This window comes from Mercenaria mercenaria, chromosome 7, assembly GCF_021730395.1.
Source record: "Mercenaria mercenaria strain notata chromosome 7, MADL_Memer_1, whole genome shotgun sequence".
NCBI classification, from domain to species: domain Eukaryota; kingdom Metazoa; phylum Mollusca; class Bivalvia; order Venerida; family Veneridae; genus Mercenaria; species Mercenaria mercenaria.
Window position 1 is genome coordinate 15,090,594 of NC_069367.1, and position 18,174 is coordinate 15,108,767.

The 18,174-nt window shown below is 36.8% G+C and overlaps 2 protein-coding genes across 3 annotated transcripts in view; one reads left to right on the forward strand and one right to left on the reverse strand.

Annotated features, from left to right (window-relative positions):
* The window catches only part of LOC123554861 (NF-kappa-B-activating protein-like), a 34,306-nt gene that overhangs the window by 14,888 nt on the left and 1,244 nt on the right, over positions 1-18,174 (forward strand). For both annotated transcript variants that reach the window (XM_053547658.1, XM_053547659.1), the window contains exons 7-8: positions 6,554-6,644; positions 7,572-7,721. In XM_053547658.1, coding sequence (XP_053403633.1) covers positions 6,554-6,644; positions 7,572-7,721 — 241 coding nt within the window. The remainder of the gene's footprint in view (positions 1-6,553; positions 6,645-7,571; positions 7,722-18,174) is intronic.
* LOC128558443 (uncharacterized) lies at positions 9,312-11,383 on the reverse strand. Its single transcript, XM_053547662.1, has 2 exons — positions 11,028-11,383; positions 9,312-10,524 (listed from the first exon to the last, which is right to left on the reverse strand). The coding sequence occupies exon 2, from the start codon at positions 10,423-10,425 to the stop codon at positions 9,514-9,516; it is 912 nt and encodes a 303-aa protein (XP_053403637.1). The 5' UTR covers positions 10,426-10,524; positions 11,028-11,383; the 3' UTR covers positions 9,312-9,513.

The window sequence follows — 18,174 nt, forward strand, 5'->3', positions numbered from 1 at the left end:
TGGGGTCAAAAACTAGGTCAGTAGGTCTAAAAATAGAAAAACCTTGTGACCTCTCAAGAGGCCATACTTGTGAATGGATCTTCATAAAAATTGGTCAGAATGTTCACCTTGATGATATCTAGGTCAAGTTCGAAAGTGGGTCACGTGCCATCAGAAAGTAGGTCAGTAGGTCAAATAATGAAAAAACGTTTTGACCTATCTAGAGGCCATATTTTTCATGGAATCTGTATGAAAGTTGGTCTGAATGTTTATCTTGATGATCTATAGGTCAAGTTTGAAACTGTTTTAACTGCGATCAAAAACTAGGTCAGTAGGTCTTAAAATAGAAAAACCTTGTGACCTCTCTAGAGGCCATACCCTTGAATGGATCTTCATGAAAATTGGTCAGAATGTTCACCTTGATGATATCTAGGGTCACGTTCCTTCAAAAACTAGGTCAGTAGGTCAGATAATAAAAAAACCTTGTGACCTCTCTAGAGGCCATACTTTTCATGGGATCTGTATGAAAGTTGGTCTGAATGTTCATCTTGATGATATCTAGGTCAAGTTTGAAACTGGGTCAACTGCGTTCAAAAACTAGGTCAGTAGGTCTAAAATTAGAAAAATCTTTTGACCTCTCTAGAGGCCATATTTTTCAATGGATCTTCATGAAAATTAGTCTGAATGTTCACCTTGATATCTAGGTCAGTTTCGAAACTGGGTCACGTGCGGTCAAAAACTAGGCCAGTAGGTATAAAAATAGAAAAACCTTGTGACCTCTCTAGAGGCCATATTTTTCATGAGATCTTCACAAAGTGAGAATGTTCACCTTGATGATATCTAGCTCAAGTTCAAAACAGGATCACGTACCTTCGAAAACTAGGTCAATAGGTCAAATAATAGAAAAACCTTGTGACCTCCCTAGAGGCCATATTTTTCAATGGATCTTCATGAAAATTGGTCAGAATTTTTATCTTCATGATATCTAGGTCAAGTTCAAAACTGGGTCACATGAGCTCAAAAACTTGGTCACTATGTCAGATAATAGAAAAAACGACGTCATACTCAAAACTGGGTCATGTGGGAACAGGTGAGCGATTCAGGACCATCATGGTCCTCTTGTTATGATCTATAGATGAAAACAAGCAAACATAATGCAGTTTATTACTGTAACTGTGACAAAAAAAGTTATCAACACTATTGCCTGCATACAAGGCTGAAGTTGCATTTGTGAGGCTCAGGGAACCTTCCAACAGATTCAGTAAAACAAAAATGCCATGCCAAAACATTGCCTGTGCAAAGCCAGTTGAAACTCTTTAGATAATCTGACTCGTTTTAAATCGTACTTGCGGTGTCTCTGTGCTTTTTAGTTTTGTGATTACCTCATTATCGGCGACCAACGTTCTATTAACGAATTTGTCTAAAAGTTTGCGAGAATCGTTTTCGTATCCGGTTTCTATTCGTAGAGTTACTGTGTACAAAATCACGCAACACCGAGAACAAGGGCCAATCAGAATGCAGAAAAAATGTTAAATTTAGACGCAAGTGTTTGCTTTTCCAAAACTGCAGCAATCGGATAAAACATAGATTTTGTAGATAAGATTATTTTATCACCTCCATTAACTTCTAGAAACAGCGTTACTGAATTATTCTTGCTTTTTGCTCAGTTTTATACTGGGAAATGTACTTGTTCACGGACAAACAGAATGAAAAAATGCACTTGTCCACTGGCAAAAAGTCCCGAGTCAGACATAGGAATTCCACACCCCTGATTGCCATTCTGCGTCAGTTAGTTTTGCTATTATTATATGAATATGAACTTTTACATTATGTTAGGAACCTGTATCTGGACAGGACCAGTTTCCAGACACATGTAATTATGTCTACTCCCCCCAACGGGGGAGACATATTGTTTTTTGTCTTGTCCTTCCGTCTGTCTGTCTGTACGTACGTCACACTTCATTTCCAATTCATAACTAGAGAGCCATTCGACCAAGAACCTTCAAACTTCATAGGATGGCAGGGCCTATGAAGTAGACTACCCCTATTGTTTTTGGGGCCACTCCATCAAAGGTCAGGGTCACAGTGGCCTGAAAATGGAAATCATTTCCAATCAATAACTTGAGAACAACTTGATCCAGAATGTTGAAACTTCATAGGATGATTGTTCATGCAGAGTAGACGACCCCTATTGATTTTGGGGTCACTCTGTTTAAGGTCAAGGTCGCAGGGGCCCGAACATGGAAAACCATTTCCGATCAATAACTTCAAAACCACTTGACCTAGGATGTTGAAAGTTAATAGGATGATTGATCATGCAGAGACACAGACCCCTATTGATTTTGGGGTCACTCTATTAAAGGTCAAGGTCACAGGGGCTTGAATATGGAAAACCCTTTCTGATCAATAACTTGATAACTGCTTGACCCTGAATGTTGAAACTTCATAGTTTGACTAGACATGCAGAGCAGATGACCCTTTTTGATTTTGGGGTCACTATTAAAGGTCAAGGTCACAGGGGTATGAACATGGAAAACCACTTTCTTTCAGTAACTTAAGAACCACCTGACCCAGGATGTTGAAACTTCATAGGATGATTGGACATGCAGAGTAGATGACCCCTATGTTTTTAGGGATCACTCTATTAAAGGTCAAGTCACAGTGGACAGAACATGGAAATCCATTTCCGGTCAAAAAAACTTGTGAACCATTTGACCTAGAACCCTCAAACTTTAAGGTTGATAGGACTTACAGAGTAGATGACCCCTATTATTTTTGGAGTCACTCAATGAAAGGCCAAGGTCACTGGGGCTGAACATAGAGAATGGTTTCCAATTCATAACTTGAGAACTTTTAGGCCCAGAATGTTGAAACTTAGTGGGATGATTGGACATGCCAAATAGATGATCCCTATAGTATGCATTGGGGGAGACATGTGCTTTCTACAAAAGCATCTTCTAGTTATATACAGCCTCTGTTTGTTTTCGTAGCTGCTATTGAACATCGGGTTATGTTTCACGTGCATTTTTGGAGAGATTAATAATAAGGAAATGTGTAAAAATAATTTAATTACTTATTTCGATATCAAAATAACAACAAAACATTGTCAAAATATTTGTCTGGCTACTGGTTTACCATATGGGAAAATAATTTCTTTTTGTGACCCCATTAGAGGCCTCATGGAACCCATATTTTACATCACAACGTGATGCTGATTACGATATTGTATGTCGAAGGAGCTGAAGTTTGTGCAATGTGAGCTTCATTTATGTCAAATATTTTTTAGGAAATAATGGAGCCGAAATATGAAAATGTGTCCAGCTGCTGGTTCTCTGCCAGTATTCAATATCTGTTTTCACTTCTTTCATAATTTCTCAGTGTCAGGTATACTGTAAAAACAAGATGCTTTGGCAAGTTTAGAGGTTTGCTGTATGTTTGCCTGCTAGAATATTTGACGAACTTGTGAGAATACAAGTTATTTGCAGCAAAAATAACACTTTCACTACATTTGATTTATTTAACAACTAATGTGATAAAATCCCTAGCGAAAATTACTAATTATGTCTCCCACCACACAGTGGTGTGGGAGACATATTGATTTACTCCAGTCTCTGTGTCTGTGTGTCTGTCTGTCTGTCACAAAGCATGTCAGCACTCTCAAGCGAACATTTCTCATCTGATTTTTACCAAACTTTAAAAAATGTGTTTGACCATAAGACCTCAGCCATGTTCGATAACTAGCCAAATCAGTCCAGGCGTATTGGAGTTATGGCCCTTGAATTACCAAAAATCGGCCTTTTTACTCTTGTCTGCACTCTAAGTGGAACATTTCTCATCCGATCTTCACCAAACTTGAACAAAATGTGTTTGACCATGAGACCTCAGCTAAGTTCAATAACTAGCCAAATCGGTTTAGGCATTTTGGAGTTACGGCCCTTGATTTACCGAAAAATCGGCCTTTTTACTCTTGTCCGCTCTCTAAGTCAAACATTTCTCATCCGATCTTCACCAAACTTGAACAAAATGTGTTTGGCCATAAGACCTTAGCCAATTTCGATAACTAGCCAATCTGCCCAGGCACTTTTGATTTATGGCCCTTCAATTACTGATTGTATCCACTCGTCCAGACCATCTAATTGGATCCACTTGTCTAAACCATCTAGAGAAACTAGACATTTTTCATAGGGGCAGTTGTGGGAGACATGCGCTTTTCTCAAAAGCATCTCTAGTTTAACAGTAATTTTATATTAAACCCTATGTAAAAGTAAGATATTTTAAATGTTCACCCCTGGGTTGTGAAAGAGTACCTTTGCCTGTGAAATATTTCAACAGTTGTATTTATTGGGATGTATAAGGTAGACTTTTTGTGGGAACAAGGAAGTTCTCTGCTAAGAGTAATATGATACCTCTATATAATTTTATTTTAGAGATTATTATTTTCATCAATGATCAATACTTCCTGCATATCCTTGCTTTATAAAAAGATGGAGTTCTCTTTTTTTGCAGTCATAATACTACCCTGGTTTTTATTCAGTAATATGATTTATACCCTTCATGGAAAAATATATGTTTGAGAGTTTTGTTCAATACACATAAGTATTTGCATTATATTCATAAGTTACCCTTTAGTCTGCTGGCGACAAGTAATTCTACCTTTGCGATCAGTGCAGACCAAGATCAGCCTGCACGTCCCTGCAGGCTGATCATGCATAGTCTACAACTGTTTGCTAATCAGTCAGTAAATTTTCAGTGAACAGCCCTTCAAATAATAAATTGTACTGCCTAAATTGAATGATTGACCAGTCCATTTTAGAAATTTAGCAGGGTAAGGGTTAATTGTAAAAATGTGAATCAAAGCCAAACTTCATTTTATATTTTTGTTATTTTTTGCCACTGACTTGAAATGAAGAAAATTTACTTTCAGATTGGTTTTTTATGCCCCCACACATTGATGTGGAATATAGCCTTGCTGCTGTCTGTCCATACGTATATACGTACATACGTACTGAAATCTTGTGTGTCCAACTCCTCCCGCACTATTAGCCTAATTTGCTTCAAACTTCCATAGATGACCATGAAGATTTTTTTCTGTGATTATTTTACTGCAGTTATGGCCCTTTGATAGTTTTTGCTATATAGAGGATGGCACAGTATGTGGGGGCATCCATGTCCTGTGGACATAATGCTAATTTTATCTTTTTTAATAGTGCACAGGGTGTGCATTTGTGACCACTCTCGGTCATTTCTCCCTTGTCTGTCTTCCATTCAAATTTTCTTCATATGAAGCTGTTTGATGGTACTATCTAATGAATCTTTCCATGGGTTTTCATTAGATGGTTCTTGAAGTCTCAGCCTCTTAGGTTCCACTCAGCATAGTCTGCAAGAGGGAACTTAATCTTTAAAGAACTGCTAGTTCAACTTTGACAAATTTGCCTTGGTTGACCATCAAGATTGTTCAGATAATTATGTCACTCCCCAGACGTATTGTTTTTGCCCTGTCTGTCCATCACACTTCATTTCTGATCAATAACTGGAGAACCATTTGACCCAGAACCTTCAAATTTCAAAGGGTGGCAGGGCTTATGGAGTAGACGACCTCTACAGTTGTCCCCCATCACAACCCATCCATACTATTTTTTATGCCCCCGAAGGTAGGCATATTAAAAAGCGCTGTCTGTGTGTGCGTGCGTCCATGAATCTGTGCATGCTTATAAATTCTTATCCAGGCTGTATCTCTGCCATCCATAAAGGGATTTTGGAATAACTTGGCATAAATATTTACCATAATGAGAGGCTGTGTCATGCGCAAGACCCAGACCCCTATCTCCAAGGTCAAGTCACACTTAGAGTCTGTCGTGTCCGGTCCATAACTGCCATCCATGAAGTGATTTTGAAATAACTTGGCATAAATGTTTACCATAATGACACAAGGTGTCATGCACAAGACTCAGACCCTTAGCTCCAAGGTCAAGGTCACACTCAGAGGTCAAAGGTTAACAGGGTCTGTTTTGTGTCCGGTTCATAACTCTGCCATCCATTAAGTGATTTTGAGATAACTTGGCATATTAATGTTTACCATAATGAGATTATGTGTCATGTGTAAGACCCAAAAGTTAACATGGTCTGTTTCTTGTCCGGTCCATAACTCTGCCATTGATGAAGGGATTTTAAATTACTTGGCATAAATGTTCCCTATAATGAGATGACGAGTCATGTGCAAGACCCAGACCCCTAGCTCCAAGGTCAAGGTCACACTTGGAAGTCAAAGGTTTTCTTGTCTGGTCCATAACTCTGCCATTTATCAAGAGATTTGAAAATAATTTGACCCAAATGTTAACCATATTGAGAAGGTGTGTCATGCTTATGACCCAGGTCTCTTGAATCAAGGTCAAGGTTATAAAATGATGTTGATTTTTTTGCACAGACAACAGTTACTGTTGCATTCTTAGGCACGCTTTTGGGGCTTTTGTCACAAATAGTGACAACTCTTGTTTTTTTTTACATTTCTCACACATACTTATAGCCGGATACATCTGATTAATCTTTTCATAATTTATTTATCTATTTATTTCAGTGCCAGTATCAAACACAGCCTCTGACTCTGAAGATGATGAAATTGGTCCGAAACCTTTTAATCCCACAGCTGCTGGCTTGTCCCAAAAAGAGTAAGTTAGACAGTTTAGAGTTTATATTCTACTCCAGGTGATAATTTATGCCATGATATTCTGTAAATAAAACAGTTACAGCATGTATTTGCTATTTCTTATGTTTGTAATCTGCAAGTTCACCTCATGGAGACAATGCCAGAACCTATATTTCAACGGTGATGGCTCACTCAAGGTCAAGGTCATACCTCAAGATAAAAGATTTTAGCTTTGGAGTTTGCGTCTTGTCAGTATTTCCTAAATACTTTCTAGGAATTTCAGAAGACTTTGGATATATATGTTGACATCATCTAGGGGTTAAATGTGGATTAAATGTTTACTACATGAAGACCAGACTCCTGATCAAATAAAACTGCCAAAGGGCAGTTAGGCAGTTCTAGAAATTTTAGCCTTTAATTTTGTGTAGTCTTTAAAAAATATCTCCTTATCCCATGAGGTACTGGTAATTTCATGAAATATCAGTCAGATGATCATCACATTAGTATGATGTGCACAAACCATGTTCTGCAGTCAAAGGTCAGGGTCACATCTCCCAAAGACGAAAAGTTTGACACTTGGATTGAATTAGATCCATAACAGCTTTGCTGATTTTGATGAAACATAGATCATATGTTCACTATATCAAGAAGATTTCCAGGATCTATGTTCTAAGTTGGTTTAGACAGGATCACATTAGTTACAGTAAAAGATTTGACTCCAATGGATTTTAAGTCTAATGTAAATTCTTCATTCCCAGAAAAACTATAAATGAAACTTGACAAATGAATACTATTGGTATGAGGAACTTAAACAGTTGGTATAAATAATTTACATATGAGAGGTAGTAACAATGGTCTGCCAAGGAAATTGAAACGATTTTATGAAACATAAAATTTTGAAGATACAGAAAAATGGATATACATGTAAGAGCAATATGATATTTTTCAGTTTCGGTAAGGCCTTGTTACCAGGAGAAGGTGCTGCGATGGCGGCCTACATTGCCGAGGGGAAGAGAATCCCAAGAAGAGGTGAAATCGGTCTCACTCCAGATGAAATTACCCATTATGAGGACCAAGGTTTTGTGATGAGTGGAAGCAGGTCAGTCTTGGTGTTTTTACTGAACTGTGGTTACCATGATAATGGGAACTGTTGTCCGAGGTCCAAAGCATCAGGGGCCACTAGTTTGCCTAGTTTGCTTTGTATAAAATTGGAATTATTTAATGATTTTTTTAGCTCACCTGTCACATAGTGACAAGGTGAGCTTTTGTGATCACCCTTCGTCCGTCGTCAGTCCGTGCGTGCGTCCGTCCGTCCGTCAACAATTTCTTGTCTGCACGATAGTGGTTTCATTTATGATTTTATTTTAACCAAACTTGCACTCAACTTGTATCACTAGATCTCGGTTCCTTTTTTGAACTGGCCAGATCCCATTATGGGTTCCAGAGTTATGGCCCCTGAAAGGGCCAAAATTAGCTATTTTGAGCTTGTCTGCACAATAGCAGCTTTATTTATGATTTGATTTTTACCAAACTTGCACACAACTTGTATCACCATAAGATCTTGGTTTCCTTATGGAACTGGCAAGATTCCATTATGGGTTCCAGAGTTATGGCCCCTGAAAGGGTTAAAATCAGCTATTTTGACCTTGTCTGCACAATAGCAGCTTCATTTATGATTTGATTTTAACCAAACTTGCACAAAACTTGTGTCACCATAAGATCTTGGTTCCTTTCTTGAACCGGCCAGATCCCATAATGGGTTCCAAAGTTATGGCCCCTGATAGGGCCGGAATTAGCTATTTTGACCTTGTCTGCACAATAGCAGCTTCATGTATGATTTGAATTTAATCAAACTTGCACAAAACTTGTGTCACCAAAAGATCTTGATTCCATTCTTGAACCGGCCAGATCCCATAATGGGTTCCAGAGTTATGGTCCCTGAAAGGGCCAAAATGGGCTATTTTGACCTTGTCTGCACAACAGCAGCTTCATTTATGATTTGATTTTAACCAAACTTGCACACAACTTGTATCACCATAAGATCTCGATTCTTTTTTATACGCCCACAAGGACGTATTATGTTATCGCCTCGGTGTCCGTCTGTCTGTCTGTGTGTTGGTTAGCAATTTCCCTTCCGCTCTGTAACTCTTGAACCCCTTGATGGATTTCAGAGAAACCTGACACAAATGTTCACTCAATGAAAGGATGTGCAGAGCGCATGTTTCAGATGGCTAAATTCAATGTCAAGGTCACACTTAGGGGTCAAAGGTCATATGACTTTGTTTTATGGGAATATTGCTCTGCATTTGCGTTGCATTGCAATGCTCTTGTTTTTATTTGGCAGATCCTTCTTTTGTTCGCTTACAATTTTTTTTTTATTACTTCCCTTTTATGTTACTATAAATAGCTTATTTAGTAACTTTTTTATTGTTGGCCATAGGGAAAAACTGAGACCACTTTTCTGTGGTACAACATTGATGGTGCCTCCAATTTTTAGGTGTTTTTTGACATATCTGTACCTTGTAAGAATTTTTTCTTTTTGTTTTTGGTTAAAGCAATGGTACTCAGGGGAGCGATATAGGGCCATCATGGCCCTCTTGTTTTAAAAAGAAATGAACATAAGAATAGGACTTAAATATTTTGTTTTATTTTATGATAAAAAACAAGAGCATTTCTGATGGTGCTTATGTGACAAAATGTAGAAAATGATAAACTTTAAGCTTAGTTCTTGAAAAGAAAATTGTAAAAGTATAAAAAAAATCCACGTTTTGCATGAGTGTCAATTTTTCTGTTAAAATCAGCAGTTAGTATGCTCTCTTAATTCCTTTAAATGACCAGCATAAAACAACAAATAAACAAGTTGTTACAAGCAGTCAATAGAATAACTGCTCCTAGAAATTTTTTAGAGAGTACAGTTTGATTTTATCTGACTTCCCAGCAACGAGAAAAAGATCGTCCTTTTCTCTATATGCAAGTGCTGCAGGGGAAAAGCCTATGTCTGCTTTTGAAATAACATACGAGACCTTTTCTCCTCTCTCATTCAGTTGATGGATTTTTTCTGGTCCAGAAACATAGATATAGCCAAGTTTGTCAATAAAACAGTCTAGTGGACCTTTTACTTCTTTATACGCGAATATGACATAACCGTCAGGAGTGATGTGATAGATGGTGTGGTTTCCACGATCCGATATCACAAGGTTCAGGTCTTCAGTTATGGCGATGTGCTCAGGATTTAAAAATAGATTTTCACCATGAACACGTTTCTGGATTTTCCCACTAGAATTCATGAGATGAATTTGCCATTGGTTTCCTGTCATATTTACAGCCACGGCAAGTCCTCCAAATTTATTACTTGCGATAGCTGTACATTTTCCGATAGTTTGTATTGTTTCGAGCCTCTTCATATCATTTTTGTTAGTTTCAATTTGTCGTATGCGACATGATGCAGGAAATGTAACATAAGCAAATGGCCCATTTGGAACTGCGCATACACTGAGTGGGTTTGACGGTACTTGGGCACTGGCACGAAATCTGTACGATTTATCAAACAATTTCAGTTTCTTGTTTGCTTGGTCAACGACAAAAATATCTCCTGTCGGTAAAAAGGCTGCACTCGTTATATTGCACTCAAATTCATCATCAAGAACCTTAACGCCAAACATTCCTTCTGGTATCGCTCGTCTTTTCTTCAGTTTTATTACTTTCGGTTTCCATTCTCGATTTATAAATTTATTTTCCTCTGGCGGTTCATCACCAACCTCCCATCGGACCTGTTCCTTTTTTTTACTAGAACCAGACCCCATTGATATTTACAGTCATTTCAGATCTCCATGTTTGTCTTTATAAAGTATGTTGTTACATTTTCTATTGGCTGTTTTGCCAGCACTCTTCCGACTTTTTTCCTGATAAAAAAAAGAAAAGAATTTGGTATTTAACAAAACCAAAAATACACATTTGCATAAATGCAGCCACTATTTATTTTACTTTAGGGTAGTATGAAATGGACCATGTACTTAAACTCACAATAACTTCACGTAGGTTGTCCAAAAATCAGCTTAAGTGGTCTTGAAAATTAGCATAAGTTCGCCTAAAAACCAGTATAAGTTGTCTTAAAAGTCAGCACATGTTGCCCTAAAAATCAGCATATGTTATCCTAAAAATCAGCATCAGCAATTATGTTTTCCTCAAAATAAGTGTAAGTTCTCTTAAGACCAGCACAGTTGTCCTAAAAGTCAGCATTATTAAGTTTTCTTAAGAACCAGAATATCTGCACTGCATAGAAATATCTACTTTAAAAAAACAACAGATAAAACAATTTATTTAATATATAAATAATACACTGTTAATCTATCTTTACCACCAAAGATATGATATTAATTTTAAATCCTTAAAAAATTAAACTTACTTATAAATGAAAGATTATTCTGAACTTGATAATTGACTGATTTTCTGTGTTACACTTTCGTTAACCTACATTTATTTTAATTCTTTTTTTGAGTTGTCAGTCACTATTATTAATCAGCTACCAGGGTTTATGTTACACTGTGTTTTGTTTTTAATCATTATCTGATTGACATTTTAACAAAGGGAGAAAATTACTTCATTGTTGTACTGATCATTTCACTAGGCTTCTTTGTTTTTTATTGTTTTTTTTTTTTTTTTAATTTTAATGAACTGTTTAACAAAGGCCGAAAAAGGTTAAGTAAAATGTTTCTCAAGCCAGTATTTTGATTACTATGTACCCACATATAAGGAACTTGTCACTAATCGATGACCCCATTTGAAACTACAATTTTTTTTCTTAGAAAAAAACAACTCTTCAGTTTGGTGTGTGATTTAAAAGATAATAATTATAATAAGAAAATTATTTGTAATAAGTCTTTACTACGTATTTAACTCTAATTTAAGTGCTAATAAAGTAAATAAAAAGTTAAAAAAGATTTAATTGCATTATAGATTTCTCTACATATTTTAAGTACAAATAAGGTCATAAAAGCTATTCTACCTGACCCCTATTCCTTGAACACTTCAAGAACTGCTCAGCCCTTAAGGGGGGGCACTTATTACAGGTATCACACATTCTGTGGGGCACTTATTTCAAGTATCACCTACTCCTTGGGGGCACTTAATCTGGGTATCACATATTCCAGAGTGTCAGGGATGGGGCATTTATTTTTGATATCACATATTCCAGGGGGCTAGAGGGTGGTAGGAGAGCACTTTTTTTCGGTATACATATTTCATGGTGCACTTAATGCATGTATCACATATTCCAGAAGGCACTTATTTCAGGTAACACATACTCCATTGTGCACTATTTAGGGTATTACTTATTTGAGACCTAGAAAATAATGGGTTATAACTTATCAGTTTGAAGAAACAGTTTGAAAGTTATTTAAAACACTTGAGATCATTTGTGATTTGAAGATACAAATAGTCAAGACCCCACCTGGTCTCGAGTCTGTTACCTCAGGATAAATTGATGACACCATAATGACACCACTGCTTCCTGCAAGAGGGTTAATGAAATTCGACAAATAGATTTAAATCTTCTTGCAGAATTTCTCAAAATCATTGTAAAACCCAAACAGATTTTGCATTTTCCTGTTTGGATCAATTCTTTATTATACGCCCGAAGGGACGTATTATGTTATGACGCTGGTGTCCGTCTGTCCGTTAGCAATTTCGTGTCCGCTCTGTAACTCTTGAACCCCTTGAAGGATTTCAAGGAAACTTGACACAAATGTTCACCACACCCAGACGACGTGCAGAGTGCATGTTTCGGATGTCTCGCTTCAAGGTCAAGGTCACACTTAGGAGTCAAAGGTCATATCAGTTTGTTTCGTGTCCGCTCTGTAACTCTTGAACCCCTTGAAGGATTTCAAAGAAACTTGACACAAATGTTCACCACACCCAGACGACGTGCAGAGCGCATGTTCCGGATGTCTCGTTTCAAGGTCAAGGTCACACTTAGGAGTCAAAGGTCATATCAGTTTGTTTCGTGTCCGCTCTGTAACTCTTGAACTGCTGGAAGGATTTCAAAGAAACTTGGCAGAAATGTTCACCACATTGCAACGATGTGCAGAGCGCATGTTCCGGACGACTCGCTTCAAGGTCAAGGTCACACTTAAGGGTCAAAGGTCATATATGACTTTGCTTTGTGTATATTGCTCTGCATTGCAGTGCTTTTGTTTATCCCCCCTCCAAAGGTGAAGGGGATATTAGAAATGCTCTCCATCCGTCCGTCCGTCCGTGCGTCCGCAACGATCTTTGTCCGGAGCATAACTCCAAAAGTACTTGAGGGATTTTCTTCAAACTTCATACACTGATAGAACACATTGGGAGGAAGTGCATTGTGCAAGAACAATAACTCTACCTTGCCTATTTTTTGAGTTATTCCCCTTTATCTTTTTTTCTTAAAAAATTTTGTCCGGAGCATAACTCCAAAAGTACTGGAGGGATTTTCTTCAAACTTCATACACTGATAGAACACATTGGGAGGAAGTGCAGTGTGCAAGAACAATAACTCTACCTTGCCTATTTTTTGAGTTATTCCCCTTTATCATATTTTCTTAAAACATTTTGTCCGGAGCATAACCCCAAAAGTACTGGAGGGATTTTCTTCAAACTTCATACACTGAAAGAACACATTGGGAGGAAGTGCAGTGTGCAAGAACAATAACTCTACCTTGCCTATTTTTTGAGTTATTCCCCTTTATCATATTTTCTTAAAAAAATTTGTCCAGAGCATGTCTTCTTCATGCATGGAGGGATTTTGATATATCTTGGCACAAATGTTTACCACTACGAGGCGGAGTGTCGTACGCAAGAACCAGGTCCCTAGGTCTAAGGTCAAGGTCACACTTAGAGGTCAAAGGATACAAGAATAAAAACCTTGTCCGGAGCATTTCTTCTTCATGCATTGAGGGATTTTGATATAACTTGGCACAAATGTTCACCACCACGAGACGGAGTGTCATGCGCAAGATCCAGGTCACTAGGCCTAAGGTCAAGGTCACACTTAGAGGCCAAAGGTCAGATACAAGAATGACTTTGTCCGAAGCATTTCTTCTTCATGCATGGAGGGATTTTGATGTAACTTGGCACAATTATACACCATCATGAGACGAAGTGTCATGCGCAGTTCCCTTCTTTAGAATTACTTCCCTTTGTTGTTACTTTAAATAGCTTTTGTTGTAACTTTTTCATTACTAGTCGTAGGGAAAAAGCGAGACCACTTTTCTGTAGTACAACAAACATGCTAAATCCAATTTTGAGGTGTATTTTGACCAGTCTCTTCCTGATAAAGATTTTTGTGTGTACTTGCAATTTTTCTTCTTTTTTTTTTTTTTTTTTTAAAGATTAACTTCCCTTAGTTGTTACTATAAATAACTTATATTGAAACATTTTTATAATTGACCCTAGGGAAAAAACAAGACCACTTTTCTGTGGTACAGCATAGATGTTACTCTCCAGTTTTAGGTGTATTTTATTAATTTTATTATATATAAGGTATCTCTACCTAGTAAGGAGTTTTTTTCTGGACTTTAAAAAACAAAAGACTTACAATGATTACTAAACAACCACAAAATTAACATTCCATTTGCAAATACAGCTGCTAGAGTAAAGAAATTTGCTTTGACGGGCATATATTGTGACATTCTGGCACTCTTGTTCCCTGTTAGCTTTCCATTCCTTCTTTTTACAGTAGCCATATAGAAAAACATCATAGCTATACTCTTCATGAAACTTAATAAAATTTAGCAGTAAACCAGCTCACTACTGACTTATTCTTTTTTCCACATCTTAAAACCCCTGATGCGGACCACATCCTTCAATTATGATATGCCCGGTGGGGGGATTAGCCATGTCTGACATGGCTCTTGTTTTTATTTGGCAGATCTCTTTTTTTTGTACTTACAATAATTTTTTTTTGAATTACTTCCCTTTTATGTTACTATAAATAGCTTATTTTGAAACTTTTTTATTATTGGCCGTAGGGAAAAACCGAGACCACTTTTCTGTGGTACAACATGGATGGTACCTCCAATTTTAAGGTGTATTTTTACATACCTGTATCTGGTAAGGATTTTTTTGTAGACTTTGAATTTTTTTTTTGTGGACTTAGATTTGTTTTTTGAAGTTTTCCTTTTGTTGTTCCAGTCCTTTGGGGCTTCAACAGTCAAGTTCTTAAAATTTTGCTCCCATCCTATGATGTAAGCCTTTGGGCGTATTTTGCCCCGCTTGGCGGCGCTCTTGTTCATCTTTGACACACCTCAGAATTTAGTATTTTAACATTGTCAGTGAGGATCATAATATTATATACGTAAGTTATATTGAATTCACTTTGCTTCATATACAGATGACCTATGATCTGTTGATGCATTGACACTTGAAAAACTGGCCAAATAGGGGACAATTTTTGTGGATTTCATGGTAACGATAATCCATATTCAAAAGCCAAACGAACAGATAGATTCACATTGAATTTCATTTTATCTGGAAAAGCTGAAACACATAAATTCATATCTCCATGAAATAGCAATTTTGATCAAAAGCATGAAATTGTTTACAACAAAATAAAAGGATTTTTTTTACAGGGAAGGGTTTGTTTCTTGTTCTTTATAGTGAGGATGTTGTAAGATATTTTCAGAAAATTTATTTTGGAGAGAATTAAAGAAACACTATATTTTTAGGCAGTTTTTATTTTCTTAAAGAGTATTAAAAAAAAAATGGTGCAAATAGATGTCTTTAACAGGTTGCTTCAAAACTATCTGCTTACATAAACAGTTTGTTAATAGGTTTTGATGATTTATTTGATGTTCATTCTGCTTTGGAAAAAAAAGTTTTTCATGGAAAACTGGTATTTAGCAGTGTTTATTCTGATCAGAATCATATATTATGAAGATCAGGTCAGTTCATAAGCTACTAAGAAATTTGATTGTCCAGTTAAAACCATAAGGTTGTCTTCCGCATCATAACACACACCACTTGGGGAAAATCCAGTTGTCTCCCTTCGCATTAATGCTTTGATTCTTTCCCCTGATGTTGAAACCTGATGGACTACTCCAGGACTTGTTATAAAGACAGAACCCTTATTGTCCATACATAAACCTTTTGGTTCTCTTAGTTGTTGATATTGGAAGAGTTCTTCCCCTTTAGTGTCAAAGCAGTATACAGAGTTACTGCCCCTGTCAGAGACAAATAGTTTCAGATCTTTTGTTATGGCTAGATATTCTGGATTTGCTAATTTCAAGTAACTATTTTCAAGTTCAATAACTCTTGAAATTTTGCCTTTTAAATTCAGAAGGATTATCTGCCAGCCATTTGGATTTGAGGCAATCACTGCTAGACCTTCATTGCTCCTTGAAATTCCATACGGAATCCCTTTCATTCTCACAGTTTGTTGAGAAGAAAATGACTTGTCTTCAACTTTATAGATACTAATTCCATTGAACATCCTGGTTTTGAATGTTACATGAAGTAAAGTGTCTTTAGAGCCAGTACATAAACTGTGAGGGCTGAAGTCAAGTGGATGTGAACTAATTAATTTTAATTCTGAATCAAAAAGTTTAAGTTTCCGATTACTAACATCAGTTATTACTAGGTGTCCATCTGGAAGAAACGCTTGTCCACTCACTACACAGTCTTTTGTATCATCTTCAGCTCGAATATTGAACGTTCCAACTTTCCTAAATGCTTTAGGCTCAGGTAGATCTTTCCGTTCTAGTTCATTTTGCAATAGTTTCTTAAGAACTTTATTTTCTGCCTCAAGCTGAGCCGTTATCTGTGTCTCAGACTCTTTAGTGTCATCTTTTATATAATCAGGAGTAACGGGAATGTCTTGTTCATATTCTGACTTTGTAAATGATAAGCTTTTGTATGAAGAGAGCAAACTTCCTGTATCCGACATCTGACTTTCCACAGTTTGAGGTAGTGTAAAATTGGAGGATGTAAACAACTTCCTGCGATGATCAATAAGTTCGACTGACCTTTGACTTCCCACAGTTTGAGGACTCGTAAACTTGGATGATGCAGTTGAGTTTTTGCGATGATCTATAACCGCCACGTTCCTTTCACAGTCTGCTCTTCCCATCCTGAATGATGTTACTGGCGAACGAATTTTCATCTCCTTCATGTTAAAAGGCCCACTTTCAGTTCTTTCTGATGACTGTTTTGAAATAACACCCATCCGTCTTTCTTTGAATTTATCCGAGAGAATATCTTCTTCATCCTTATCTAATTTATCATTAGCTAAATATGGATTACCATTCTCATTAAAACAGTACTTGTTTCCTTTCATGTCCAAGAAATATTTTTCTCCTTTTTTATCCAAGTAATATGGTTCTCTGTTTTCATCCAGATAGAATTTCTCACGGTTTTCATCCAAATAGTATGGTTCTTCATTATCATTCAAATAAAATGGTACACCATGGTCATCCAAGTAGAACCGGGTACCAGTTTCATCTACATAAAATGGGTTTCCTTTGCTGTCATAGTAAAACTGGTTCCCCTGCTGATCATAGTGTACAGCATTCCCGGATTCATCAAACTTCAATTTCTGTTGCAGCAGACATCTCTTTCGCCGCTTCTCTCTTTTTACCTTCTTTTGCTGCCTCTTCAGAGCCTCCCTTTCATCAGCTGCTTTTGCAGACACTGCATTACCCATAATGCAGTACTCTTGTTCCTGAAGTATGAATATGTTTTACAGAATTGTTAAATTAATTTTCTGTCACATCACTAGAAGAGTTGTCTGCTGTTTAACTTTGATAATGCTAGAAAGGACTGGTCATATTTCAATATTCAGTAGTGCTATAAGGTAACAGTGCGACCAAAGTGACTTTATATCGCTACAAAAACAGAAATCAAATTAAATGTTTATGCTGATACAAGACTTAGTGAAGTGTACAATGTCATTCACTAGTCCAAAAAATGAATATAAACTTAAACTGTTTCACAGTAATGTAATAAATTGTAGTTTACCTTAAATTCCACTCTTCCTTTAATTACTTGATCGTTTTATTTGATAGAGTCAATACACAAAAGTGGGCCTTTTGAAATATGATATGCCTCATTAGGAATAGCTTTGTTCTCAATACAATTGTGTCAGTAATGAGGCTAAAAAAATTCTTGTTTTCAGCTCTTAAATCATCATTTGTCAATTATACAAGATTTTTCCCCAACATTAAGAAAATATCAGCACAATATGCTTAAGGAAAAATTGCATTTTAGATAATTTAAAAGCTGCTAATGGAGAAAAGAGTGGCTATAGTGTATTGTTGGTGTTAATGGACCATTTGGTCTCTATCAGTAAGTAGAGAATCCTTGGGCCTACTTTAGTCATACTTAAAAGAATGATTGCTTGTGGTCAGTTGATTACCCCTCAACACCCCCCTCCCCCCTCTCCCACATCATTTTGTGGATCAGTAGGTCAAATGTCAGTTTTCTGATCAAAATCTGGAAAAATACTTGGGTCTATGCCTATCAAACTGTAGAACACTTGTCTTGTGGTCAGTAAATGAATTGTTTTGTAGAAGAAAAGTCAAAATCCT

Excerpts from the sequence above, each read along its gene's own strand:
- LOC128558443 (XM_053547662.1), bottom strand. The coding sequence starts at position 10,425 with ATGGGGTCTGGTTCTAGTAAAAAAAAGGAACAGGTCCGATGGGAGGTT.